This window comes from Vulpes vulpes, chromosome 1 (genome assembly GCF_048418805.1).
Source record: "Vulpes vulpes isolate BD-2025 chromosome 1, VulVul3, whole genome shotgun sequence".
Classification (NCBI taxonomy): domain Eukaryota; kingdom Metazoa; phylum Chordata; class Mammalia; order Carnivora; family Canidae; genus Vulpes; species Vulpes vulpes.
Genome location: NC_132780.1, coordinates 86,798,362 through 86,824,558, shown reverse-complemented (window position 1 = coordinate 86,824,558; position 26,197 = coordinate 86,798,362). Strand labels below are relative to the sequence as shown.

The 26,197-nt window shown below is 37.5% G+C and overlaps 1 protein-coding gene across 7 annotated transcripts in view; it reads left to right on the top strand.

Annotated features, from left to right (window-relative positions):
- AIG1 (androgen induced 1) overlaps nucleotides 1-24,235 on the top strand; it is a 240,788-nt gene extending 216,553 nt beyond the window's left edge. For 3 of the 7 annotated variants that reach the window (XM_025997931.2, XM_072719507.1, XM_072719513.1), the window contains 2 exons: nucleotides 17,540-17,703; nucleotides 23,538-24,235. In XM_025997931.2, the coding sequence (XP_025853716.1) occupies nucleotides 17,540-17,703; nucleotides 23,538-23,575 (202 nt within the window). In that variant the 3' untranslated portion in view covers nucleotides 23,576-24,235. Of the gene's footprint in view, nucleotides 1-17,539; nucleotides 17,704-18,327; nucleotides 18,655-19,993; nucleotides 20,058-23,537 lie in introns of those variants that run through there. The other 4 variants (XR_011994168.1, XM_072719496.1, XM_072719498.1 and 1 more) reach the window with 4 other exon arrangements.
- The last annotated feature ends 1,962 nt before the right edge of the window (nucleotides 24,236-26,197 follow it).

Here is a 26,197-nt window from a genome sequence, read left to right as displayed (position 1 = left end):
TGTTTGTTTCCTTTTCTTATTTTTCAGATCAGTCTTATTTTTTTCTCTTTTCTCCCTTTCTTTCTCCTTTTTCCTTCTTTCTCTTTCTTTAGAATCAGGCTTATGGTTTTTTGTTTGTCCTTTTTTTCCTGTTTTATTCCTTTTCCTTTTCTCTTATCTTGGATCAGGCTTTTTTTTTTTTTTTTTTTTCTTCTCCAGACTTATCTTAACAAACAAGTCAAAGCACACTTAGTTAAATGTCCAGACACTCTCCACTACAAGCAAGGAGGAATCCTGTAAAGGACGGACCCGTGGGGAAAAGCAGCCAAAACTCAGAGTGTATACAGTATACACTAGAAACACTTCCTGAAGTTTCTGTTGTTATTGTTGCCGGTTTTTTTTTTTTCCTTTGTTCCTTTCTTTTCTGGACAAAATGACAAGATGTAGAAATTCACTCCAAAAGAAAGAACAGGAGGTAGTACTCACAGCCAGGGATTTAATCAATATGGATATAATAAGATGTCTGAACTAGAATTTAGAACAATGATTTTGAAGATTTTAGCTGGGCTTGAAAAAATCATAGAAGACATTAGAGAATCCCTTACTGTGGAGATAAAAGAACTAAAATCTAGTCAGGCTGAAATTAAAAATGTTATAACTGAGATGCAGTCCCAAATGGAGACCATAAAAATGAGGATGAACAAAACAGAAGAGCAAATCAGTGATATAGTAGATAAAATTATGGAAAATAATGAAACTGAAAAGAAGAGGGAAGAAAACTATTAGATCATGAAGGTAAATTTAAGTAACTCAGCAATTCCATAAAGTGAAATAATATCTGTATTACAGGAGTCCCAGAAGAAAAACAGCAGGGGAAAAAGGGACAGAAGATTTATTTGAACAAATTATAGTGAGAATTTCCCTAATCTGGGGAAGGAAACAGGCATTCAAGTCCAAGAGGAACAAAGAACTCCCCTGAAAATCAACAAAAATAGGTCAACACCTCAAAATGTTATACTCAAACCTGCAAATTACAAAGATAAGAAAAAATTCTGAAAGCAGCTTGAGACAAGTGGTACTTAACTTACAAGGGTAGATGCATAAGGCTGGCCGGAGACCTGTCCACAGAAACCTGGCAGGCCAAAAAGGACTGGCATGACATATTCAATGTGCTAAATGGAAAAAAATATGGAGCCAAGAATACTTTATCCAGCAAGGCTGTCATTCAGAATAGAAGGAGAGACAGACTTTCCAAGACAAACAAAAACTAAAGGAATTCATGAACACTAAACCAGCCCTGCAAGAAATATTAAAGGGGACCCTTTGAACAGAGACAGAGACCAAAAGTAATAAAGAACAGATACAATCTACAGGAACTGCAACTTTACAAGCAATACAATGGCATTCAATTCATATATTTCAATAATTACTCTTAATGTAAATGGACTAAATGCTGTTATCAAAAACCTTAGGATATCAGAATACATTTAAAAAAAAAACAAACAAACTAGACCCATCAATATGCTGCTTACAAAAGACTCAGTTGAGACCCAAAGACACCTCCATATTGAAAGTGAGGGGGTGGAGAACCATTTGTCATGCTAACAGACATCAAAAGAAAGCTGGAGTAGCCATTCTTACATCAGACAAACTAGATTTTAAGTCAAAGACATAATAAGAGATGAAGAAGGACACTATATAATAATAAAAGGTTCTATTCAACAAGAAGATCTAACAATTACAAATATTTATGTCCCTAACTTGGGAACAGCAAAATATATAAATCAATTAATAACAAAATTAAAGAAATTCATGGATAATACAATAGTAGTAAGGGACTTTTACATCCCACTCACAGCAATGGATAGACTATCTAATTAGATCAACAAGGAAACAAAGATTTTGAATGACACACTGAACCAGGTGGACTTAACAGATATATTCAGAGCATTTCATCCTAAAGCAGCAGAATACTCACTCTTTTAGAATGCACATAGAACATTCTCCAGAGTAGATCACATACTGAGTCACAAATCAGGTCTCAATTGGTACCAAAAGATTGAGATCATACCATGCATATTTTCAGACCACAATATTATGAAACTTTAAGTCAACCACAATGAAAAATTGAGAAGGACCACAAATACATGGAAGTTAAAGAACACTCTACTAAAGAATGAATGAGTCAACCAGCAAGTTAAAGAATTTAAAAATACGTGGAAGCAAATGAAAATGAAAACACAACAGTTCAAAAACCTTTGGGGGCACCTGAGTGGCTCAGTGGTTGAGCATCTGCCTTTGGCTCAGATCATGATCCCAGGGTCCTGGGATCGAGTCCCACATCATGCTCCCCACAGGGAGCCTGCTTCTCCCTCTGCCTATGTCTCTGCCTCTCTGTGTGTGTCTCTCATGAATAAATAAATAAGCCTTAAAAAAAAAAAAAAAAAAAAAAACCTTGGGATATAGCAAAGGTGGTTCCAAGAGGGAAGTATATAGCAATGTAGGTCTTACTCAAGCAGCAAGAAAAGTCTCAAATACACAACCCCACCTCACACAGCAAATAAAGCCTAAATCCAGCAGGGGAAGAGAAATAATAAAGATTAGAGCAGAAATCGATGGTACAGAATTTTTTAAAAACAGTAGAAAAGATCAATGAAAGTAGGACTGGTTCTTTGAAAGCATTAACAAAATTGATAAACCTCCAGCCCGACTTATCACCAAGAAAGAGAGAGAGAGAGAGAGAGAGAAGACTCAAATAAATAAAATCATGAATGAAAGAAAAGAGATCACAACCAACGCCACAGAAATATAAACAACTATAAGAGAATATTGTGAGTAATTATATGCCAACAAATTAAGCAATGTGGAGGAAATGGATAAATTCCTAGAAACATATGAATTACCAAAACTGAAACAAGAAGAAACAGAAAACCTGAACAGACCCATAACCAGCAAAGAAATTGATCAGTAATAAAAAATTTCCCAACAAACAAGAGTCCAAGGCCGGATGGCTTCCCAGGAGACTTCTACAAAACATTTAAAGAAGAATGCATGCCTATTCTTCTGAAACTATTCCCAAATAAAGAAATGGAAGGAAAACTTCCAAACTCATTCTGTGAGGCCAGCAAAAACATTTGGGTTTTGATCCCAAAACCAGACAAACACCCTACTAAAAAGGAGAAATACAGACCAATATCCCTGACAAACATGGAAGCAAAAATTCTCACCAAGATACTAGGTAATGAGATCCAACAGTACTTTAAAAGGATTATTCACCATGACCAAGTGGAATTTATTCCTAGGCTGCAGGGGTGGTCCGACATCTGCAAATCAATCAATGTGAGATATCATATTAATAAAAGAAAGGAAAAGGACCATATGATCCTCTCAATAGATGCAGAAAAGCATTGACAAAATACAGTGTCCTTTCTTGATAAAAAAAAAAAAAAAAACCCTCCACCATGTAGAGATAGAGGGAACACACCTTAACATTATAAAAGCCATATGTGAAAGACTCAAAGCAAATATCATCCTCAAGGGGGAAAAAGCTCTCAGCTTTTCCCCTAAGGTCAGGAACATGACAGGGATGTCCATTCTCACCACTGTTGTTCAGCATAGTACTGGAAGTGTTAGCGTCAGCAATCAGACAACAAAAAGAAATAAAAAGCATCCATACTGGCAAAGAAGAAATAAAACTATCATTTCACAGACAACATGATACTCCATGTAGAAAACCCAAAAGAGGGCAGTCCCGGTGGCACAGCGGTTTAGCGCCGCCTGCAGCCCAGAGTGATCCTGGAGACCGGGGATCAAGTCCCACGTCAGGCTCCCTGCATGGACTTCTCCCTCTGCCTGTGTCTCTGCCTCTCTCTCTCTCTCTGAATAAAGAAATAAAAATTTAAAAATCTTAAAAAAAAAGAAAACCCAAGACTCCACCAAAAAGTTGCTAGAACTGATACAAGGATTCAACAAAGTCACAGGATATAAAATCAATGCACAGAAGTCGGTTGCATTTCTGTACACTAACAATGATGCAACAGAAGGAGAAATCAAGGAATCAATCCCATTTACAGTTGAAACAAAACCCGTAAGATACCTAGGAATAAACCTAACCAAAGAGGTAAAAGATCTGTACTCCAAAACTATAGAACACTTATGAAAAAAATCAAGGAAGATACAAAGAAATGGGAAAACATTCCATGCTCATGGATGGGAAGAACAAATATTGTTAAAAAGTCTATGCTACCCAAAGCAATTTACACATTCAATTCAATCCCTATCAAACTCTCTCTTTCCCTCTCAGATAAATAATTAAAATCTTCAAAAAAGATGACTCAGCAAAATATGAATAGAGAAGAACTTTCTCATATTGTCAAAGAACATTTAAAAACCTATAACTAACATCATACTTAATGTAAAAAAAAAATAAAACTAAAAAAATGGATGCTTTATCCTTAAGACTGGGAACAAGGCAAAGATGTCCTCTCTCACCATTTCTATTCAGTATCATATGGTAAGTCCTAGCCAGTGCAATAATACAAGAAAGGAAAGTGAAAGTAATATACAGATGAAGAGGAAAGAATAAAACTTTGTTCACAGATCACATGATTATTTATGTAGACAATTCCAAAGAATTAATCAAAAACTCCTGAAACTAGTCACTGGGTATAAGGTTTATATACAAAAATTAATTGATTTCTTACATACTAGCAATGGACAGGTAGCGTCTGAACTGAAAACAGTACCATTTACAATTGCACCAAAAAATGAAATACTTAGATATAAATTTAACATGATATGTCCAAGGTCTATATGTAAAAACTATAGAATGCTGATGAAAGAAATAAATAAGATGTAAAGAAGTGGAGAGACCATCTATATTCATAGATTGGAAGACCCAATATTGTTAAGATGTTAATTCTTATCAGCTTATTCTATAGATTCAACATAAGTCTAATCAAAATCCCAGCAAATTATTTTGTGGATCTTGACAAATCAATTCTAAAGTTTATGTTGAAAAGCAAAGGACTCAGAATAGCCAACTCAATGTTGAAGAAAAAGAAAATTGGGGAACTGATACTACCTGACATCAAGACTTCTTATAAAGCAACAGTAATCAAGACACTGTGGTCCTGGCAAAAGAATAGATGCAAAGGTCACAGAATAGAACAGAGAACCCAGAAATGGATCCACATAAATGTAGTCTACTGATATTTGACAAAGAAGCAAAGGCAATTCAATGAATAAAGGATAACTTTTCAACAAATGGTACTGAAACAATTTGAAGTCCATGTGAAAAAAACAGTCAGTTTGGATACAAACCCTATAACTTTCACAAAACTTAACTCAGAATGTGTTACAAACCTAACTGTCAAGCTCAGAACTATAAACTTTCAGAAGAAAACAAGGAATTGCAGTTTGGTGGAGTTTTTAGATATAACATCAAAAGCATAAGAAAAGTAATTCAGCGCACCCAAATATGATATAATATTTGATGGATAAAAAATAAGAAAAAAGGAGCGGAGGGGCTATAAGACAGCTGAACCCATATCTTTCATGCTAGGAATCAAAAGACTTGGGGAATCTTTTGGGAATCAACATTTATCTAATGTTGATAAATCAAGAATATTGGAAATATATGGCTATTTTTAAGAAATATAGTTATAAGAGCTAAATAAACAGCTGAAATTGTTGAATATGGCTTCCTCTGGGGATCAGGACAGGGCATAGGAAAGAGACAAAGAGTTACCTACAGTTGGGTATGGCAGTGACTTTCTGCCTTTTAATATAAACTTTCTAGGGCCTTTGCTGGCTTAACTTTGATAAAAATTAAAATGAAGATGAAAAATGAACATTATAACTCAGCTTAAAAAAATAATAATAATTGGCCCTCCCATCCCTCCCTTGCAGTAGCACGGGCATAATACTATGGTGTCATCTAATGTCTGTATTTCTGTTGTACTGGAAGCCCTGTCACAAGGATAGGACCACGCCTCCATTACATACTGCTATATTTATGTGTCTGACACGTTCTAGACACTGGGTCATATTAATTGAAGGAAAAAACATTTAATAGTTGTAGAAGAAGTACACAGAGGACAGGTGTGACAAATAACACAGAGATAGCCTCACTGCAATTGGAGACTGGGCAGTGGCACAAAGCAAGAGCTCAAGAAATGTCTGGAAATTTGCTATTTATTAAAGAAGGTTGCCAATTAGAGAGAAAGAGAGATTGGTGGTTCAAGGAGGTAGCAGGATCAAGGCAGATGTAATCATGGCAGGGTTAACGAGAACATCGGAGTCCTAAAAATAAGAATCCATAGAAGGAGAAGAACAAAATGTACTAGAGAGACATTAGAGATCACTTCTGGAAAATATGGAAAATTATGATTTTCCAATGTGGGATTTAGGGTGTTCCAGAGCTAGCAGTTTAAGTGCATGGGTTTCTCACTACCACAGCCAACTCTGATGATTGCTCAGGCCGTAGGAGTCCCTTGCTGACCACATTCCCCACCTCTTTCTAGAAAGAACACATGTTTCCTACAATGTTGTTCAATGTGTCAACTTGATGTTTGGCATCCATATACTTTAAGAAGGTCCAAATGATTAAAGTTAAGCAAAACCAGTCATGAATTTTATTAAAGGAAATTTGAATTGAGTTCTCTCTGGGGAAACATCACCATAAGACCAGGTAGGCTGGAGAAAGTAGAACTCAAAGGAAGCAAATAATTTGAAACCAATTTAGACATGTGCCAGGAAATGTGTTGGGAGAAAATGTTCTGAGGTAGACTATTGGCCTGCCTGTGTGGATAAATTACTCTGGTATTTGTGATTTAGAATCAGGAAGAAAACATATTTCCTCATTACCTCATTACAGGAATTCATTCTGGGAGGCATGCACAATTTGCCTTTTCCCCAGGGATGGGTGGGGGGACTTGTAACCTTGAAAATATCTTTGTGTGTGAGAAGTAGAGAAAAAAATATTATATATTTCTGCATACAGAGAAGCAGTGGGAAGATTTTGTTTCATTTGCTTTTTTTTTTTTTATCTAACCTAAGTTGACTGTGCTAAGATAGGCAGTATTGTTTATACCCCTATAGAAGAGAGAAACTGAGGCTCTTAAATAATACTCAAAGAGACCTAACTACTATGTGGATAAGCTGGAAGTTGATCTGTAGTATAGATGGAACAGCTACATAGACAGACCGGCTCCATAATTTGTGGGGCTGGTGCAAAATAAAAATTGGGAGCCCCTGGCTCAAAAACGATTAAGAATTTTAAGATAGAGAAGCAGAGCATTAAACCAAATGTGGGGCCCTTCTGATCACAGGGCCACATGTGACTGGATAAGGTACTCACTCATAAATCTGGCCTCAAGTATAGGTATGTAAATTTGAGCTAGCTCCAATGAGAAAATTGGAAAGTCATTAATAAATTGGAAATTATGATTATACCTTAAAAATTATCTTGAAGAATACTCTATGAAACCCACAGTAAATGAAGAGTTACATAATTATATCTGTAACTTCTAAAATTACCTCTTAAATGAGCTACAGGATTTTTCAACACTGTCTCAGATGGGATCCTTCCATGTGGTATTTCCTTATGAACTGATGCATTAAATCTCTGGCACTACTGTACACATCACTATAGAGAACTTTTTGAGATGTGTTTGCAGAGCCCTGTACCCATCTAGGCAGATATCCTTTGTCATAATCCCCGGGGCCCGCAGCCATTTCAGTAGGAATCTTGGAAGCCTTCTGTACCATGATCTCCTCAGTAGCACACCTTTGCATCCCTACTGCTGCTCACCTCACTTGACACACAGAAGAGCCTTGAGAAATGTTTGTTGAATAAATGAATGAGTACACAAACTCCAGAAAACTCTAGCTGAATTCTACATTTTCCAAAATGTAGCAAGAACCAATCTCCTTGCAATCAATCATCAGGAGATGGTCCAAGGAGCCTTTATATTGCCTCAAATTGAGATGATTAGATCTAAAAAGGGGGCGATGCCTAAAATCAGGTTAACTTGAACCAAAAGTTAAAACTGCCCTTGGCAAATCCTTCAGAAGCATCAGGTTACAGGTACCAGGTGAGACACACAGAGACCCACTGGTCAGGATGCTGATGCAATGCACATCCTTTATCTTGCCCCTCCCTGAGGCACATGCTCACTGCCTGCCAAGCCGTGTAGTAAATTCCAGTAGGCTAAATGCACATATGATGTGACTCTTTCTTAAGAGGTAAGTTAATGCCTTTTCTGGAGGGAGTGTTTATTACTTTATCCCCGCAGTGGTTTTCCTCCCCTCACAGGAAGTTGTAAAATCTGAACCTTGAGTTTTATAAGAGACTCAATCTTGTGTTAAAACTTCACCAAAACTGATTTATCTTACATTTTGCAACATTTCTATATCTCACACATTTTCTCTAACTTTTATAGTCAGTGGGAAAAAAAAGAAAATTTACACAGAGGTTTCATACTTGGATCACTTTTTGATTCTGAGCATATTAAAAGCTGTCCAGAACCCTGTTCCCATCCATCGCTTCTTATTCTTCAGAGCTCTGAAGGAGGCTGGCCTATAGGCTGAGAGCCAGATTGTTGAGATATGTATCCCTGCTTCTCCGCTTACTGAACCTCTCAAGGCTTCAGTATTCCTTGTCTGCAAAATGGTAATAATATAATATCTTCCCCAAAGAGTCGCTCATGTAGAACATTCAGTACAGTGCCTGTCACTGAGAATTCAATGACGTTAGCCATTAGCTTTTATTGCGTGAGTCTGTGTCCTATGTGTCTTATGAGCAATAGCCCAGCTGTTGAATAGCCTCACTTCCTTATCTAAATGTGAATAACAAAAGCAATTTTTAAAAATAAGCTAATCTTAGGAATTGAAAGGTCATCAGTGGTAAGATATGTAGGTGCTTGTGTCTATTCAGGATTAATAAAGGTGACAGAGTTAGGAAAGTGAAGATGACATGTCTTTCTCCCTCTAGTTCCTCAAGAGCTCCAGTGATTGCCACAACTCATGATTTAAGTGATGGGATGAAATATGGCTTTGCGGCATAAGAGCTGCTGAGCTTAACAAGGGCAATGTTTCTTTACTTACTATTTATCGTGTATATCCAGTCAAAATCTAAGAAATTTGAATAAGACATATACCATGTAGAATATGAAATTTTTCTTGCTTCTACTTTGTAGGAGGAAAGTCCATTTTCTGGTTATTCCAATTCTCAAATATACTGTGCTTCTAGGCATTGTCTATTCTATCATTTTCCCACTTGTCCCCTCCCTGCAAGACACTATACTTCTTTGTCTTCCTTCCTTGTCACTAGCTTTTTTTTTTTTTTTTTAAATTTTTGTTTGTTTGCTTCTTAGTCTCATTCTCCTTGAACTACTCCTTAGATCTTGATCTTTTCCAGGGCTCTCTAATGGACCCTTCATGTATTATACTCTACCTGGGTGATCTCAGTTTGTTCTGATGGCTCCAATCCATCTTTTGGCCAATGAACCCTATATCTGTATTGCCACATCAATCCTTTCTATACAGTCCAAACCCATGTAATTGCCTTCAGGAAATCTCCCCTTGGATCTCTTACAGACACTTCAAACTCAACATGTCCAAACTGAACTCGTCATCCCCTCAGACGGGCTCCCTTATGGCGTTCCCTATCTCAGGAAATGGCAGCACTCTCCACCCAGTTAATCAAGCCAGGAATCTATGATTCATCCTTAACTCATCTCACTTCCCTCACTGCCTAAATCCAATCAATCACCAAGTTCTCTTAATTCCATTTTCTAAATCAGCATCTTTCCAATTTATTTTACTGTCCATGAAAGAAACTTCTTTTGCATTATGACCCCAACCAGCATGCATGTGCATGTGCATGCATGCACAAGCACACACACACACAAAGTGAAACACAAGTTTCACAAAGGAATTTTTATTATCATTTTATGCAAAATTTTCTGAACTTTTCTATTGTGTTTTCTGCTGATGTTGCTTTTGAAATGCTAGTAACCAATGGAAGACTGGCAAATGTTAACAATCAGCTCTTCTGTAGGTAAGGGTGGGGGAGCCTGATGTATAGCATTTGAGTCTTTAATGTAAATACACCCATCATGGATGAATTTAAGCTACCAACCAAAGAATTTGCAAACATCCCAAAGATCCAACAATCAGTTCTCCTGACCATCTCCAGCATGCCACTGCTTATGACCTACATTTTGATAGGTGCTGGTCTAAATATTTCTTAAATCTACCCACTAATGTTCTTTCTCAATGCTACCATCCTAATCTTTTCTACCACCATTTCTGATATAATTGGTTTCCAGATCAATTGATCTGCTTCACATTTATTTAATACCACTCAAAAGCTTTCTGTTGTCCACAGGAGAATACAGTCTACAATTCTTACCATGACTTAAAAAGCCACCAATAGTTTGGTGTCTGCCTGTCCCCTCATACCCGCTTTCCTTTGATCTCAACAAAAATGTTTTCTTCCTGAACATCTGGGAGCTCTCTATTGTTTTCAGGTCTTTGGACATGTTATTCTATTTGGCTATAAAGTTCTTGCCTCCTGTCTTTGTTCACCTAACTCTTACTTATCCTTCCTATCACAGTTTAAGTGCTACTCATTCTTTTCATTCATTCATTCATTCTCCCACTATGTGGCCTACAAAGTGCTAGTGATACAATGAGAAGTAAAAATAGGGTCACCTGGGTGGCTCATTTGGTTAAGCATCCGACTTTTGATTTCAGCTTAGGTCACAATCTCAGAGTTGTGAGTTGAGTCCTGAGTCAGGCCCTGCACTGAGCATGGAGCCTGCTTAAGATTCGCTCTCTCCCTCTGTTCCTCTCTGCCCTCCTAAGAAAGAAAGAAAGAAAGAAAGAAAGAAAGAAAGAAAGAAAGAAAGAAAGAAAGAAAGAAAGAAAGAAGAAAGAAAGAAAGAAAGAAAGAAAGAAAGAAAGAAAGAAAGAAAGAAAGAAAGAAAAAGAAAAAGAAAAAGAAAAAAAGTAAAAACAGTCCCTCATAGAATTTAGACACTCTAGATGGGGAAAAATATATTCAAATAAAGATATCACTCACATTTAAGTGTTAATAAAAGAAGAGCTTAAAACATAGATTCATAGCTCTATAAGAGCTTATAAAATCTGACCTAACCTAATAGATCAAGGAAAATTTTCCAAAGTGATGACTGGTAAGTTATAATAGTTGAGCTAAGATATAAAGGAGAAATATAACCTAATGAGTCTAAGGGATGGAGAACTAACAACATAGAAAGAAAGAGGGACATGTAAAAATCCACATGGCAGGAAGGAATATGGTAAAATCAGGGGACCAAATGAAAGCCAGTATAACAAGAGCCAAGTATGAGAGGGAGTATGAGACAGGTAGAAGCCACTCTATGATGAACACTCCAGACTTTGTTAAAAATTTAGGTCTTTGGGGTACCTGGGTGGCTCAGTTGGTTAAGCATCTGGACTCTTGATCTCAGCTCAGGTCTTGATTTCAGGGTCATGATTTCAGGGTCACTTAAAAAAAAATTAGGTCTTTAACAAAAAGGGAATGAGAGGCCATTGACATATTTGAAGCAGGGATATAATGTGTTCAGATTTCTGGTTCAAAAAGATTACTCTGGCAGTTGTCAGGGTGAATCAGAAGGCAACAATAATAGATGTGGAGACAATTAGACACTATTACAGTACTCTGAACAAAGATGATCATAACACAAATGAATATGCTGGTAATGGAGATGGGGGAAAATATCAACATATTGGAGAGATGTGTGAGATAACCTTGACAGGACAAGATAATGGATTGAATGTGATGTAATAGAGAAGTAGCAAAGATGCCTCCCAGATTTGAGCTGCAAAATTGAGTAACTAGTAATACCATTCAGAGAGATAAGGAATACCAGAGGAGGACCAGGTTTGAGGGAGAAGGGCATGACTTGGGCTGTAGATATATAGATTCTGAGGCATGTTCAATGTGTTTTGAGGGCTGTTTGATAAACTCTGAGACAGAGGAGAGGTCTGGATTAGGACATAGATTATAGACATGAAGCAGTGGACATAAATGAACTCATTACCTGAGAATGCACAATATGAGAAGGAGCCTTAAAAACCAAAACCTAAGTAAATTCAATATTTAATGGTTGGGTAGTAGAGAGTGGAACTTACAAAGAGAACCAAGAGGAGTGGTCAAAGAGCTAGGAGGAAACCAGGAGAAATTGACGTCAAAGAGCTGCTTTGTTTTGGTGGAGTATCAAGACAAAAAGCCAGACTGTGGTGGGAGGAATGAGTGCAAAGTACATATACAGAGTCAAGGAGTATAAACTCCCTGGAGAAGTTTGCCTTTAAAGAGAAGGAGAGACATAGAACAATATTTTTGAAGTTAATGGAAACTTTTTGGTTGTGCCTTAATAAAAGCTAACTGTCACACAGCACTTAGGGGGCATTCATAAATGTCATTTTTTAAATTGCACATTCAAGTGCATTAAAATGGAGGTATATTTAATAAAATAGACAATCCCAGAAGTCTCATGACACTAGAATATCTGCAGATTTGTGCATGCATGTGTGCACACAGATATAATTATCAGTTTTTTAGACTAAAATTAAAATTGGTGTCATTACCTTAAGAATAAGCCATTTGGGCACTAAGACACGAAGGCTTTAGAACAAGATAGAAATGGAAGTCACCCAAGAACTGGAAACTCTCCACAGATAGATGAGCAAGGCCATGAGTCATTTTTGTGCAGGAGATTGAGCCCTGATTGTATCAAGGAAACAAATGGCAAAAGCACAACTTGTTAGGACAAGTGGGTGCATCATTCACACCAATCCAGTGAAACCCACATAACAGAACTTCTATATCTGAGATGTAGTCAAGAAAACTTTTTTAAAAAGAAAAGCTTCACTCCATTTTTGGAGACTATATTTAATTCCTCATTTAGGGAAGCAAGTCCATGCAGCAGAAAAGAAATCAGTTGTGCATTACTTTCCCAGCTTTGCTATTTTTTAAGGCAACTTCTTTAGTCCAGTCTCAGCTTCTTTATCTGTGAAATGGGGATAACCATACCTCCTAGGGTGGTTCAATCAGGTGAAGGAGATTACAGATGTTATTAAAGCACCATACTCAGAATAGCTATCTACTTCCCTGCCCTGAGAATTGTACATTTCCACCATTTTATTGGAACACAATCACACTCTTGTCTATATATTGTCTGTAGCTATGTTTACACTAAATGGCAAATTTGAGAGTTGTGACAGAGACCATATGGGCTACAAAACTGAGAATATTTACTATCTAGTTCTCTACAGAAAAGGTTTGTCAACAAAAAGGGCATAGAGATTAGGGAGGAGAGTGAGATTGAGACTCTTTAAAAAAAAAATTTTAAGTTATTGGCAAAGTGCCTATTGTATAGTAAAGGCTTAACAAACATATATTGGGAGTTTTTTGATATTTCTTTATTCAGCTACTAGCTCAACAAATAATTATTGAGTGCATCTTGTGTGCCAGACACTGCTCTGAGGGCCACAGTATCTAGCTATGAACCTAACAGACAAAAAATATGCCTGGGCTCTTTGGACAGACAATAAACAGATTAATAAAAATAAAAGCAGTATAGTAACTGGCTGGAGAGAAAAATTAAGGGCTGGAGAATAGAAAGTTTCAGGATTAAGATTGCAACTTTTAGATGGAGTGGCCTGGGAAGACCTAATTGAGATGGTGTCCTTTGAGCAAAATCCAAAGGACACAGGGAGTGCTGGGAATACTGTAGGGGAGAGGGTAAGGAATAATGTTCCAGCCACAGGAACAAATAAAGAGTATTTGGTGTCCTTAAAGAAGGCTAAGGAGTCGGTGTGGCTAGAGTGAATGAGTTAAGAGGGAGAAAAGGAGAAGAAAAGTCAGAAAAGTGCCGGGCAAACCTAGGTAGAGCCTTGAAGAACCACCCAGAGTCTTTGACTTTTACTCTAAGAGAGAAGGGAAGCAAGAGTTTTGAGCAAAGTAGTGGCATGATCTGATTTGCATTTAATCCAGATCAGTCTGGCTGCTCCAGTGAGAATAGCCTGTCAACTAGACTGCAGCAATTGTAAAAGCAAAAACATAGGAAGCTATTGCAGGCATTCCAGTGAGAGGTGATGATGGCTTGAACCCAAATAGTAGCAGTGGTAGTGGTGACAAGTAGATGTCTTGGGGATATTTGGAAAATAGAGACAATGGGATCTAAGGATGGATTGGAAAGTCAAAGATGATTCCACATTTTCTGCCCCAAGCTACTGCTGCAGTAATGTAGTGATCATTGATGTGAGAAGGGAAAGATGTGGGAGATGCATGTTCATTGTTAAATGGGAGGGAGGGGAGAGACATGCAGGAATTAGGATGTAGGAATCATGATGACATCATGGAAGTGTTCAGTTGGAGATGCAATCTCTCATGGGAGATGTGCAGTGGGCACCAGGGTATAAAACTCTGGAGATCAGGGATAGGTCAGAACTGGAGATATAAATTTAGGAGTCATCCATAGATAGATGGGAAGTGGTTATATCTATTCAGTAGTATGAGATGGTTGCATACAGACCAAAGTGCATCACAAACAACATCAGAGGAGCAGAAGCCTGCTTTACAGACCTTACCAAAAGCTGCTAGTGACAGTTTCATTTTACCGGAAACAAGTAGAAAGTCAGGAACAGGTAGAAAAAATATAACTAGCATTCATAATTTGAAGGACTCCTAATTTGTCTAATTGAGGAAACAGTTTTATAGTGAGTCAGATTATAATTTTATAAGTTGATTTGCAAAATCAATTATAGCTTTATAGTACTACATTTTGGGGATGTTGCCTATTATCTCAATGGAAATTAATAAGCCACTTGATGAGCACTCAATACTCCTTACACTAGTGAAGAAAAGATTAGGAAGATAAAACTGCCTCTAATTTATGGACAAACAGAATATGATGCATCAGAATCCCACCGAGTCATTCTAACAATTTAATTTCTGCTGATTCTTATGAATCCTTCAGCCTTTTTAAGAAGGAAAAATCTTGGCTAGCTTTGTTTTCTCTTTTGGTAAAAAGCTTTTAGTTTGGACAGTTATTCAAGCTGACCCAGATTGACTTAATGACCATCTCTTCCCGCTAAGACAGTGATTCTTCACCTTTCCTTCAATACCAAGCCCCCGACCAAGGAACATTTTTAGGTATCGTTGTCCTAATCTCCATCCCATAAAATGTTTTATTGTGGTAAGATATACACAACATATTTATCATTTTAATCATTTATAATTGTATGACTCAGTGTCATGAAATACATTCACAATGTTATGTAACTATCACTACTATCCCTATCCAAAACACTTTCCTTATCCCCAACACAAACTCTGTACTCATTATACCTTGACTCCCTATTCCCCATTCCCCTCAGAGCCTGATAACCTCTATTAGGCTTTCCATCTGTATGAATTTTCCTATTCTAGTATCTCATATAGGTGGAATCATACAATATTTGTTTTTCTGTGTCTGGCTTATTTCACTTAGTATAATGTTTTCAAGGTCCACCCATGTTGTAGTATGTAGTATGTTTCATTCCTCTGGATACCTGGGTTGCTCAGTGGTTAAGCATCTGCCTTCAGCTCAGGGCATGATCCTGGGGTCCTGGGATCAAGTCCCACGTGGGGCTCCCTGCATAGAGCCTGCTTCTCACTCTATGTCTCTGCCCCTCTCTCTGAGTCTCTCTCATGAATAAATAAATAAAATATTTTTTTTAAATTTCATTCCTCTTCATGGCTGAATAATATTCCATTGTATGGATATACCAATTTTGTGTATCCATCTATCCTAGATGGACCCTTGGGTTGTTTCCACCTTTTGGCTATTGTGAATAATGCTGCTATGAACATTGGTATACAAATAACCTGTTTGTGTTCCTGCCTTCAATTCTTTTGGATGTATACCTAGATATGAAATTGCTGGGCCTATGAAATTTTAATACCACAGAGAAACTGTGTATCTGTTTATGTTCTATGTATATATATGCATATGTGCTTTACACATAAAAAGAATAAGATTTCTTCATTGCCCTCCCAGAACCAATGTTCACCTCCTTGAGCAGGAATGGTATCACCCTCACTGAGACTGCAAGCTCCAAGGTAAAGATACCCAGGTTTTCTGACATGATGAGGTAAATATATAGGTAATAGATATGTAGACAAACTACTTAACAAAAATTCAAGATGTGGATTACAAGGAAAATGACCCCTAAACACATAAGTACAAAAAGTAATCTTTGTTCCCTATGCAATAATGTTATTTGTATTTTAATTAGTCTTCAACTTTGACAAGAGTTGATAAAATAATGAGCCTAAGAACATTTTGGAAAATTGCTCTTACAAGTTGTGTCAGGTCCAAACCAAGGGAGCAAATCTTCTAACTAAACTTCTGAAAACAGTAGAAATTAATTAATGATGTTGTACTCCCACTGAGCCTAAAATATCTCCTGAACACGAAAAGGATAATTACAAGCAAGTACTATGTGAAATAGAAAAAAGAAAAGAAATGAAATGAATACAGGATCCAAGGATCCAGGAAAGTCAGGTGTTGGTGAGATTACAGGATGGCTCTGTCACCAGGTATACACTGTGATCTATACTGAGTACACTTCTCAGTATCTGGTTGGAAGGCAGTATGGCAAGATGTCATAACAGACATCTTGTAACAGACTCACCTAGATTTAATTGCAGTGTGGTTGTCTGATGCTATATTGTTTCAGTATCTAAGGAAAAAATTAAGATTGTTTAACAGTATTGAGAAAAACAACAGTTTCACATACCTGACCAGAACTCAAGTGTCAGGAAAAACAAGAAGTCAAAGAATTGCCATATTGGAGGCGACTAAGGAGATGTGACCACCAGATACCATGTGGGATCTTGAACCAGAAAAAAAGTTACTAAGGGGAAATGGGATTTCTCAATAAAGCCTGTAGTCCAGTTAGTCATGTTGTACCAATATTAATGGCTTCACCTTAGTAATTGTGCTGTGATTATACAAGATGTTAACGTTCAGGGATGCTGAGGTGAAGAACTTACCTTAACTCTGTACCACATTTGCAACTCTTCTGTGGGTCTAAAGTTATTTTGGAATAAAAAATAAAAGAAAACAGGGACGCCTGGGTAAGCTTGGATAGTTAAGTGTCCAACTCAATTTCGGTTCAGGTCATGATCTCAGGGTCACAAAATCAAGCCTGGCCTGGGGGCTTCTCACTCAGCAGTGAGTCTGCTTGAGAGTCTCCCTCTCTCTCTGCTCCTCCTCACTTCGTGCACACTCTTTCTCTCTCTCTTTCTCTCTGTCTCAAATAAATAAATCTTAAAGAAAGTAAAAGAAAACAAACAACAACAAAGTTTCTGGTAGCTCCTGTCAGAAGCAAACTTGTGACTGACATTGCTGAAAAATGGTTCGAGTGGTGGGGTGGGAGGTCTATATTTGCAATAGCAGGAGCTTTGAAATCTGACATGAGAGGAACTCCTGTCTTTGTCTCTTTTCCAATTCTATTGCAGGGTGTGTTGGATACATCATGTAACTGGGATGTGGGTGTACCCTTTCCTGGAACACATTGGCCCAGGAGCCAGAATCGTCTTCTTTGGGTCTACAACCATCTTAATGAACTTTTTGTACCTGCTGGGAGAAGTTCTGAACAGCTATATCTGGGATACACAGAGAAGTAAGTATTGTTTAGGGGAGCATAAAACAGGAGAATCACTGTCTAAAAGAGTGTGTGCAGACACTGAAGGAAAATTCCATCATAGCACAGGATCACTTGTGAAGAGTTTCATTTTTATAACTACACAATGTTAATTTAAGAGCTGCTGGCAGTTACCTGAAAGGTTTATTACACACTTTGTCTTATTAGCTAGTAAAATATCCAAATCTAAGGAAAAAGAATTATGTCTATAAAATTTTATAGGGAGAAATGTAGTGTTAATAACAGCAACAACAAAATTTAGAAAGTTCACTCCAATCGGCAAAATGCTGCCTTAGCTAGAGGGAACCCGCCCCAATAAATAAATTATTAATGTTACCAAACAGTCCCATTAAAAGCCACCCAGACCTCCCCGCTTCTTAAATCATCCTTGTATGGGCCCAGTAGCTTCAGAGAGGTCTCCCCAGTTTTCTGCCAGAACTCCAAGCAGCACAGAATGCCTATGGCCACTGTGATTTACCAGTGACTTGCCATGTTCAAGGACTGAGATGGCAAAGAGGTCCAGGCAATCAAGGGTACTACTTCATTGCTGCAAAAATCCCTTAACCTATGATTTGATTTCTCTTTTGTTTCTATTTATGGCAGAGCCTCCATCTTGGCAAGTCACATAATCTTACCCAAGCTATGCAAACCCTATCCAAAGTGTATGTAAGATAACATAAAATGGGAAGCTGGAAAAAGCAACAGCACAGAATGTAGTCATTTGAGTCCTGCATGAAAAGATATCCAAAGACAAGATGGTCCGGGAATTTTAGAGAGCTCTGGGCATCGCCAACGTACCAATGTACTCACAACATTCTAGACATCACCAGTAAACTATCTCTGTTCCACAAACATGGAACACCCTACTTTGTGCCAGACACTGAGCCAGGAACTCGATCTAATTAGACAAATAAAATGCAGTCAATTGCACAGTTACTGGATTGGACTTTTTTTGTGTGCAGATCTTCTAAGATTGTATGTGTCAAGGTGTTGGCCCATGGTATATGCCCCAGAGGAATTTGAGGGTTTCTTTTCTCAGCAGCTGGCTTGATTTTATAAGCTATCTATTAGAAAAAGTGTCAAAAATTTTTATTTAGTTCAGGCTACAACTTGGGAAACCAGAAATTAACCCTTTAATAATTCCTTCTCTCTTCAGTGGGAATAATAATCTTTATTAGTTAATTTACTAAAGTATTTAGCTAACTTATAAAAATATTTAAAGAACAAAGTAAATTTTTCTCAGCTTCTTGGGAGAAAGGCCATATTTAAATTTAGGCTCATACATTTAATATATGTTATTCAGGAAGTATTTATGACTCTTCCCTCTTGATTAGCTTGATTCCGATGGTCATTTGGCCATTGTTCTACTATTTCTAAGAGAAGATGACCTGAAAACTGAGAGAAAAATCCAGTGTATAGTCATAGAATACTGCTCTTCAACAGCTTTGAGTGAGAAATTAAAATAAATAGGGAAACTCGGGGTTTTTTAAATGATCTGTTCAATTTAATTTGTGCCATTCTCCTATGTAAGGTTGACTAACATTTCATAACTCATTTTAGGTATGGAGATTAATTTTATTGATGTGGGACCATCTAGTTAATTCCACAGAGGTAGATATTTCATGTCAAGTGGGCATTTTTTTTTCATTTATGAAAAGGATTGCAAACTGATGGCCTCCTCCAAATTTTGTCTGCCAAATGTTTTATTAGACTTACATAGTGGGATTGTTGTTTTTGAAACAACATTTAAAAATTGGGAGATTACACCTATAGGCCAGATCTCTCAGCTTATCAAATACTTTAGCATCTGGCAACAGCAAGCCCACTGTTCTTTTCTGGCAAAAATGGATTGGCAATGAGGATCAGTTGCCCCCTTGAGATGGCTTCCTAAGTGTTCCTAGTTCTCACCTGGCCAGTTTGCTCCATCACATTAGCTGCCTGCTTCTGTAGGTAAATTTGAAACTGCTGATTAAAAGCAGTGTGTGCTGTGTGTGTGTTGCAGTGTGTTGCAGTGAATTGAATACAGTCAAGTACAGTATTACTATTCTGGGTAAATTCACTGCACCCCAAACAAAATCCCCCATGAAACAGGGATACCACACTGAGCACCCTTCCTTGTATCCATAATGATTTTTAGTGGCTTCACTTCCTTCACTTGGTTAGGTTATAATGACTTCAACTTTGAGATAAAATCATATTATCACAGAATCTTAAAATTGAAAAGGATATTAGAAACCACCTAAGCTGACCTTTCCTTTTTACTATGCAGCGGCTGAGCCCAGAAACCCTATGTGACGCACCAAAATCGGTAGTTGCAGAGCCAACACCTCTGGGTAATGTTCAATCCAATGTTACTTCTAGTAAGCAATCAGGTTGTCACCATTGAAAACCAAGGAACATGAGAGATTAGAAACTTCACTAAGATCCATGAACCTGGTTTATAAAATAAGAAAACAGACCAATCTGATACGAACTATGAACACAAAGCCCTTAAAATAAGTTAAATGAATAGTTAGGCATTTGCTCTTTTTAAAGGAAATTAACTCAAGGTGGCTTTGTGACTGTTGTATTGGTTTGTTAGGGCTGCTACAGCCAAGGGACCATAGTCGGGGAGGCTTAAACAATAGAAATGTAATGTCTCATGGTTCTGGAACCAATCCTTCTGAGTACTGGGAGGGACAGATCTGTTCCAGGCCTCTCTCCTTGACTTGTAGATGACCATCTTCATAGTCACATGACTTTTGTCCCTATGTGTAAGGCTGTCTCCAAATATCCCCTTTTTATAAAGACAACAGTCATATTTGATTATGGTCCACCCTGATAACTTCATTTTAACTTGGTAAAGACCCTCTCCTCAAATATAGTCACATTCTGAGGTACTGATGGTTAGATATGGAGAGACACAGTTCCACCCATAACACTCTGCTTTCTGCTCCCAAAATTCATGTCCTTCTTTCATGCAGAATACATCCCCAACAGCCCCAAAAGTCTTTCCAGCATCAATTCTTAGGTCAAAAAACTCATCTTAAATATCATCTAAATCTGGTATGGCTAATACTTGGGGTATGATTCATCTTGAAGCACCATTGCTTTCCTGTTGTGATCCTGTAAAGCCAGACAGAAAGTTTTCTGCTTCTAAAACACAAGGGTAGAACAGACATAGAATACACATACCCTTTCCAAAAAGGAAAAATTGCAGGGTTTGAAAAGGGGCCCACAATTCTCAACCAAGTTTGAAATGTAGCAGGGCAAATTTTATTAGATTTAAAGGCTTGAGGAGATCCTCTTTGACTGAATGCTCCAACCTCTGTATCACCAGAAGGAGGGTGTGGCCCTGCCCCTGGGTAGCAGCCTTAGCCTCTGGAAGTGGGTAGCCCCTGAACCACCTTAGGAGTTCTTCTTTCATTTCATGCTGTCTCTGTCCCTTTTAGTCCAGTGTTTCTGCTGGTACAAAATTCTCAAAAAACCTTAATGGCTTCCCATGCAATTCACAGCAACCCAAATCGTCAGACAAGAAGGTCTCCCACAGATCTTTCCTGACTTCTGCTGAAATGGTTAATTTGGATCCCTGAATGACATGCCTAATCTCTTTAGCAAATGGTTGTCCAGCCACACCCTTGGCCTTCTCTTACATTCTGAGGTTCTGAAGTTAGGACTTCATATGAACATATGAACATATGAATTCGAGGGGGATGTGTGTCACACAATTCAACCTATAACGTCTGAAGTATTTCTGTACTTATGCTAAGAATTTATTTCAACTCCAGTGTGTCTAACTGGAGTGACCAATCTTATTAAAGTAAAACTTTATACAATCATAAATGAAAGTGTCCAAAACTGAAAGGTTGGGTTGAGGACAGAGAAATCAAGCAAAAGAGAAGGGAGTTTGGATCCAGGCCTGTATGACAGAACCTTCTCCCCCAGCTGCCCATGAAGTCATGTTCCACACAGGCACCCAGGCCTACAATGTTCCAGTGCTGCCCTCTGGTTGAGCCCTACTCCTAGCCTGGGGGAATCACATGTGACTAACTACCTTAGGGTCAACCAACTCTTCCTCTATGTTCCCAAAAGCACATCCTGCCTCAGCCTTGTGACAGGTTTCTTTTTGCTATTTGTGTGGAAATTATACCTCTGGTTCTTCCAAATATTATTTACAGCTGTCTAATTTTTTCCCTCTACCTCAAAGCTGCCAAACTAAAGTAGGTGGGGAGCCATTTTTCCTGTCTGGGTCAATGAACACCCCCTGTTCTCCACCCCCGCTTTTGAAGATTCCACTATTGCTGCCAAGTCAACCCATCTGCAGGAGAACACTTAGGAAGAAACAGACTTTAAAGAAAAGCAAACAGTTATTAGTTCCTGAGAGCTTCTTCACAAGAGAGGGAGCATGGGACAAAGTTGGGACCCAAGTCATGTGTGCTATTTGAACAGAATCCCTGTTGTGTTTTTCTGCCTTTGCCTTGGTTACCAACAACTAAGGCATCTCCTGGCCTTCTCGCCCTAAACCCAATTCCTCCTCCCCTCACATGTCCTTACTTCTCAATCTGAAGTTTTCCTTAATATGATTTCTGAGAAGTACTTTGGAAAAAGTGTTACAGATCTGCCAGTTCCTTAGTCATGAAAACCAAACCTGAAAGACTGTCTAAGGACACCTGTTCAGAGCATGTTACCTGCTTTCCAACACCACCACCCTGACCCCACAAAACAAATGCTGGGAGCTGGGGGAAAGGAGAGTCCTTGCCAATGTAAGCCCTGTAACAATGACCTCTGGAATTAGGCTTTAATTTTTTTTATATGGTGAAGTTCCATATTTTATTCTGTTTTCCCACTAGCATAGCCTTTTGAGGCTTTCCCTATATTTGTTGTTTATTATTTGATTTGGTAAATTCTAATTGAGCTCGAACTCTGAGTCAACACTGTGTTAGGTGCTAGGGATATTATCAGAAACAAAACAGTTAAGGGCTCTGCCTTCAGAGAGCTTATAACTTATGAGAGAATACCAACAAAACCTGCAAAGCAGTATTTGGGGTTTCTTTTATTCCAGCAAGAGTCTCTGAGAATTTTGTTTCAGAAGAAGAATATTTAGCAAGAAGAAAAAGAAAGGAGAACTGGGGAGCATTTACCAGATTTAACTAATTCATGAGAATGACTTCAATGTTTTCATCTCCAGGAAAATGCAACATCATTAATTAACTATTCACTACAGACAACAGACAGAGCTCTTACTGGTCCAGGACATATGAGTCTCTCAGGAGGTAAAACAGTTCTACCAGAACTGAGTTGAATAGAAAGAGAACTTGAGTTTAAGTACACAAAATTATGGAAATAATCGTTCTTGTGCCTAATAAGCCCTCTATGAGTTTTTTTTTTTTTAAATCTTGACTTTTGAAAATCCAGAATCCTTGCCTTGAGAAGAAACACAACTAAAATAAAAATAAATGAGGTCTGTTTGAGACTCATCAGCTGCACACCTCCTGTTATTGGAAACTGGTTACAAAGCAGTCTGGTTGGGGTTTCTGTGCAAACTCAGTGAGTCTAGAACCAACTTGCACTCATCACTCCCAGAAGCCATAAGACCTGGATATGTCCTGATTGAGGCGGGGGGGGGGGGGGGGGGGGGGGGAGGCGGGGGAAGGGACAGAGGCCACTGAGGAAGTTTCCAGAGAAAGTTGTGAATGATTTTCCTTCTAAGCTAGGAGAAAAGGAATGAATGGGGAAGAGATGTGGGGAAAGGAGAGGGTTTTTTGAACAGCCTTGGCAAACCTGCTCACAGTTTGATCTGATGTTAAAATGAAGTACTCTGCCTGAATTTCTAGGTATGGAAGAAGAAAAAGAGAAGCCTAAATTGGAATGAGATCTAAGCCTAAATGAAAGAGCTGGATTGAGCCACCATTGAAGACTGGTTACCCCCTGGGCATTGGCAGTGCAGGAGAGGAAGCATCCAAGAGAGCAGTGGAATTCACCTCTGCCTCCCTGCCCCAGAGGGGATTGGGGCACCTTGATAGAGAAATATGTATAAGAATAGAATACAGTTATATCCCAAATAACCTTCTTTATGTTTTAAAGAATTCTTTCCAAATTCATTATTTATAAATAACATCCTTTTTCCCCCTCTTCTAGTTTTTAAAACTAAAATTGGCCATTGAATTTTTAATTTTTGCAATTAAATGGAATTTTGCAATTCCATTTAATTGAAGAAGAATAAAACTGTATTGTGTTTCTTGTTGAGAAATATGTGAAAATCAAATGGGCAGGTGTAGAGCAATGCATTTGAGTACTGAGTCCTGCTGGAGGCTGGGATAACGAACCTGAGCCGCAGGGCAAGTCTGAAGGAAATGTGATGGATGTTCCCTATTGCAATAATGTCACAATTGCCTCAAACAGGCAATGTTAGTAATAATTACATCAATTTAGTCAAAATCCTGAGTGTATTTAGATCTCATGACTTAATCTTGTGGAACTTTTCCTATATGCAAACTGAAACTTTAATAAAGACCAAGCAATCCCAATGTGATTATCTGCATGGTGTATCTAACATTGGTGTCTCCTTTTTAATTTTATTTCTATTACCTGTTGAAAATGGGCTTACTGAACTTAGTTCTTAATTATTTTCTGATTTTAAAAATGTATCTCTTTTTGATAAATTATAGACTAATTTTTTAAAAAGCTAATTTTTGACGTCTTTGACCATAATTATTTTAAAATAATACTAATGCAGAACATGTAGTAGAAAATACATTAAAATAAATCTTAGAAAAAGGTAAGGAAAAAGCTAACCAAAATAAAAGCAGAAATTAAAACAGCAGGAAAATAACAGTGGAATTGATGTACAAGTGAATTGATTAATAAACACAGTATCTCATCTATACAAATAACATTAAAATATGCAAACAAAAGAAAGAGAAACAAATACTTGGCAATATAAGCATAGATGTGAAACAAATTATTTAATTATAAAAATAAACATTATAGCTCTATGGCAACAAATTCTTAGAAACCAATGAAATGTGCAATTTTCAAGTAAATGGATTCAATAAGAATTGGAAAACTGTAATAGACTGATATTCATGGAAGACTTTTTTTAATGTTCAAATAACTATCTCCAAAAAAGGATTTGGGTCCAGAGTGTTTTATGAGCAAGTCCTTGAAAACGTTCAAGTAACAACCCTCATGTTATTTAAACTGTTCCAAGATTACAGAAATGATGAAACATTTCCCAAATTATTTATCAAAGTTAATATAACTCTCTAAACAAAGCCAATGTAGCAAAAAAATAAAAATAAAAATTTCCTTTGCTTTAACTAAGGTATTAACACTATAAATCCAATACTACATAAATAATTTTTTAAAACAATAACATTTATTCTAAAATTTTAAGGATGCTTAATAGTAGGATTTTTATTCAAAAACATTGTTTCAAATCACCCCCACTTATCTGCAGGGAACATATTCCAGGACCCCAGTGGATGCCTGAAACCCTAGATAGCACAGAACCATATATTTACTATGCTTTTTTCTATGCACATATGCCTATGATACAGTATAATTTTTAAATTAGGCACAAAAGATTAACAGCAATAATAATAAAATAAGACAATTCTAACAATAGACTGTAATAAAATTTCTGTGAATGTGGTCTATCTCAAAATATCTTATTGTACTCTACTCACCCTTCTCATGATGGATGATGTGAGATGATAAAATGCTTACGGTTGACATGAAGTGAGATGAAGGACACAGGCACTGCAACAGAGTGTTAGGCGACCATTGACCCTCTGACATTGTGTCAGAAGAAGGATCATCTGCTTCCAGACCACGGTTGACTGTAGGTAAGTGAAACCACGGAAAGCGAGATTATGAATAGTGAACACTCAGATAAGTTGGGGACCACTGTAATGCACAAAAGAAAAAATTCATATGATTCTCTCCATAGTTGCTCCAAGGCATCTGAGAAATTTTAGCAGTTATTTCTGATAATAACATTAAAAATATAAAGATACCTCATATCATGAGAAGGAACAGTCATCTCAAACACCAAAGGAATTCCCTTTTAAGGTAATAAATAAGATATAGATGTCCATGACATTGTTATCATTATTTTTCTGAGGTCTTTGAGAATAAGTTATATTTTGACCTGGAGTGAAAGTTTTATGTTAAAGTTTTATGTAACTACATAATTGATATTATTAATGGAAAAGAAAAGTGAATGTTTTAAGGAAAAGCAGAAAGAGCAAAGCCACCATTTAGAAGGAAGCCATTTCTCTACATGACTCTCAGGAAAGTAAATCTGAAGGAGTGGAATTTTTTTTAGAACTCCCCAATTCCTCTGGGACCTTGTGACTATACCTCTTCTCTAGCAAATAACACTTTACTATTTAAGCCACCAAAGTGACACCCAAAGAAGTTAATGCCAGTGGTCTTTGGATATAAAGCTGATTTCACTTATGCCCATCACAGCAGTCTGGATATCTACATC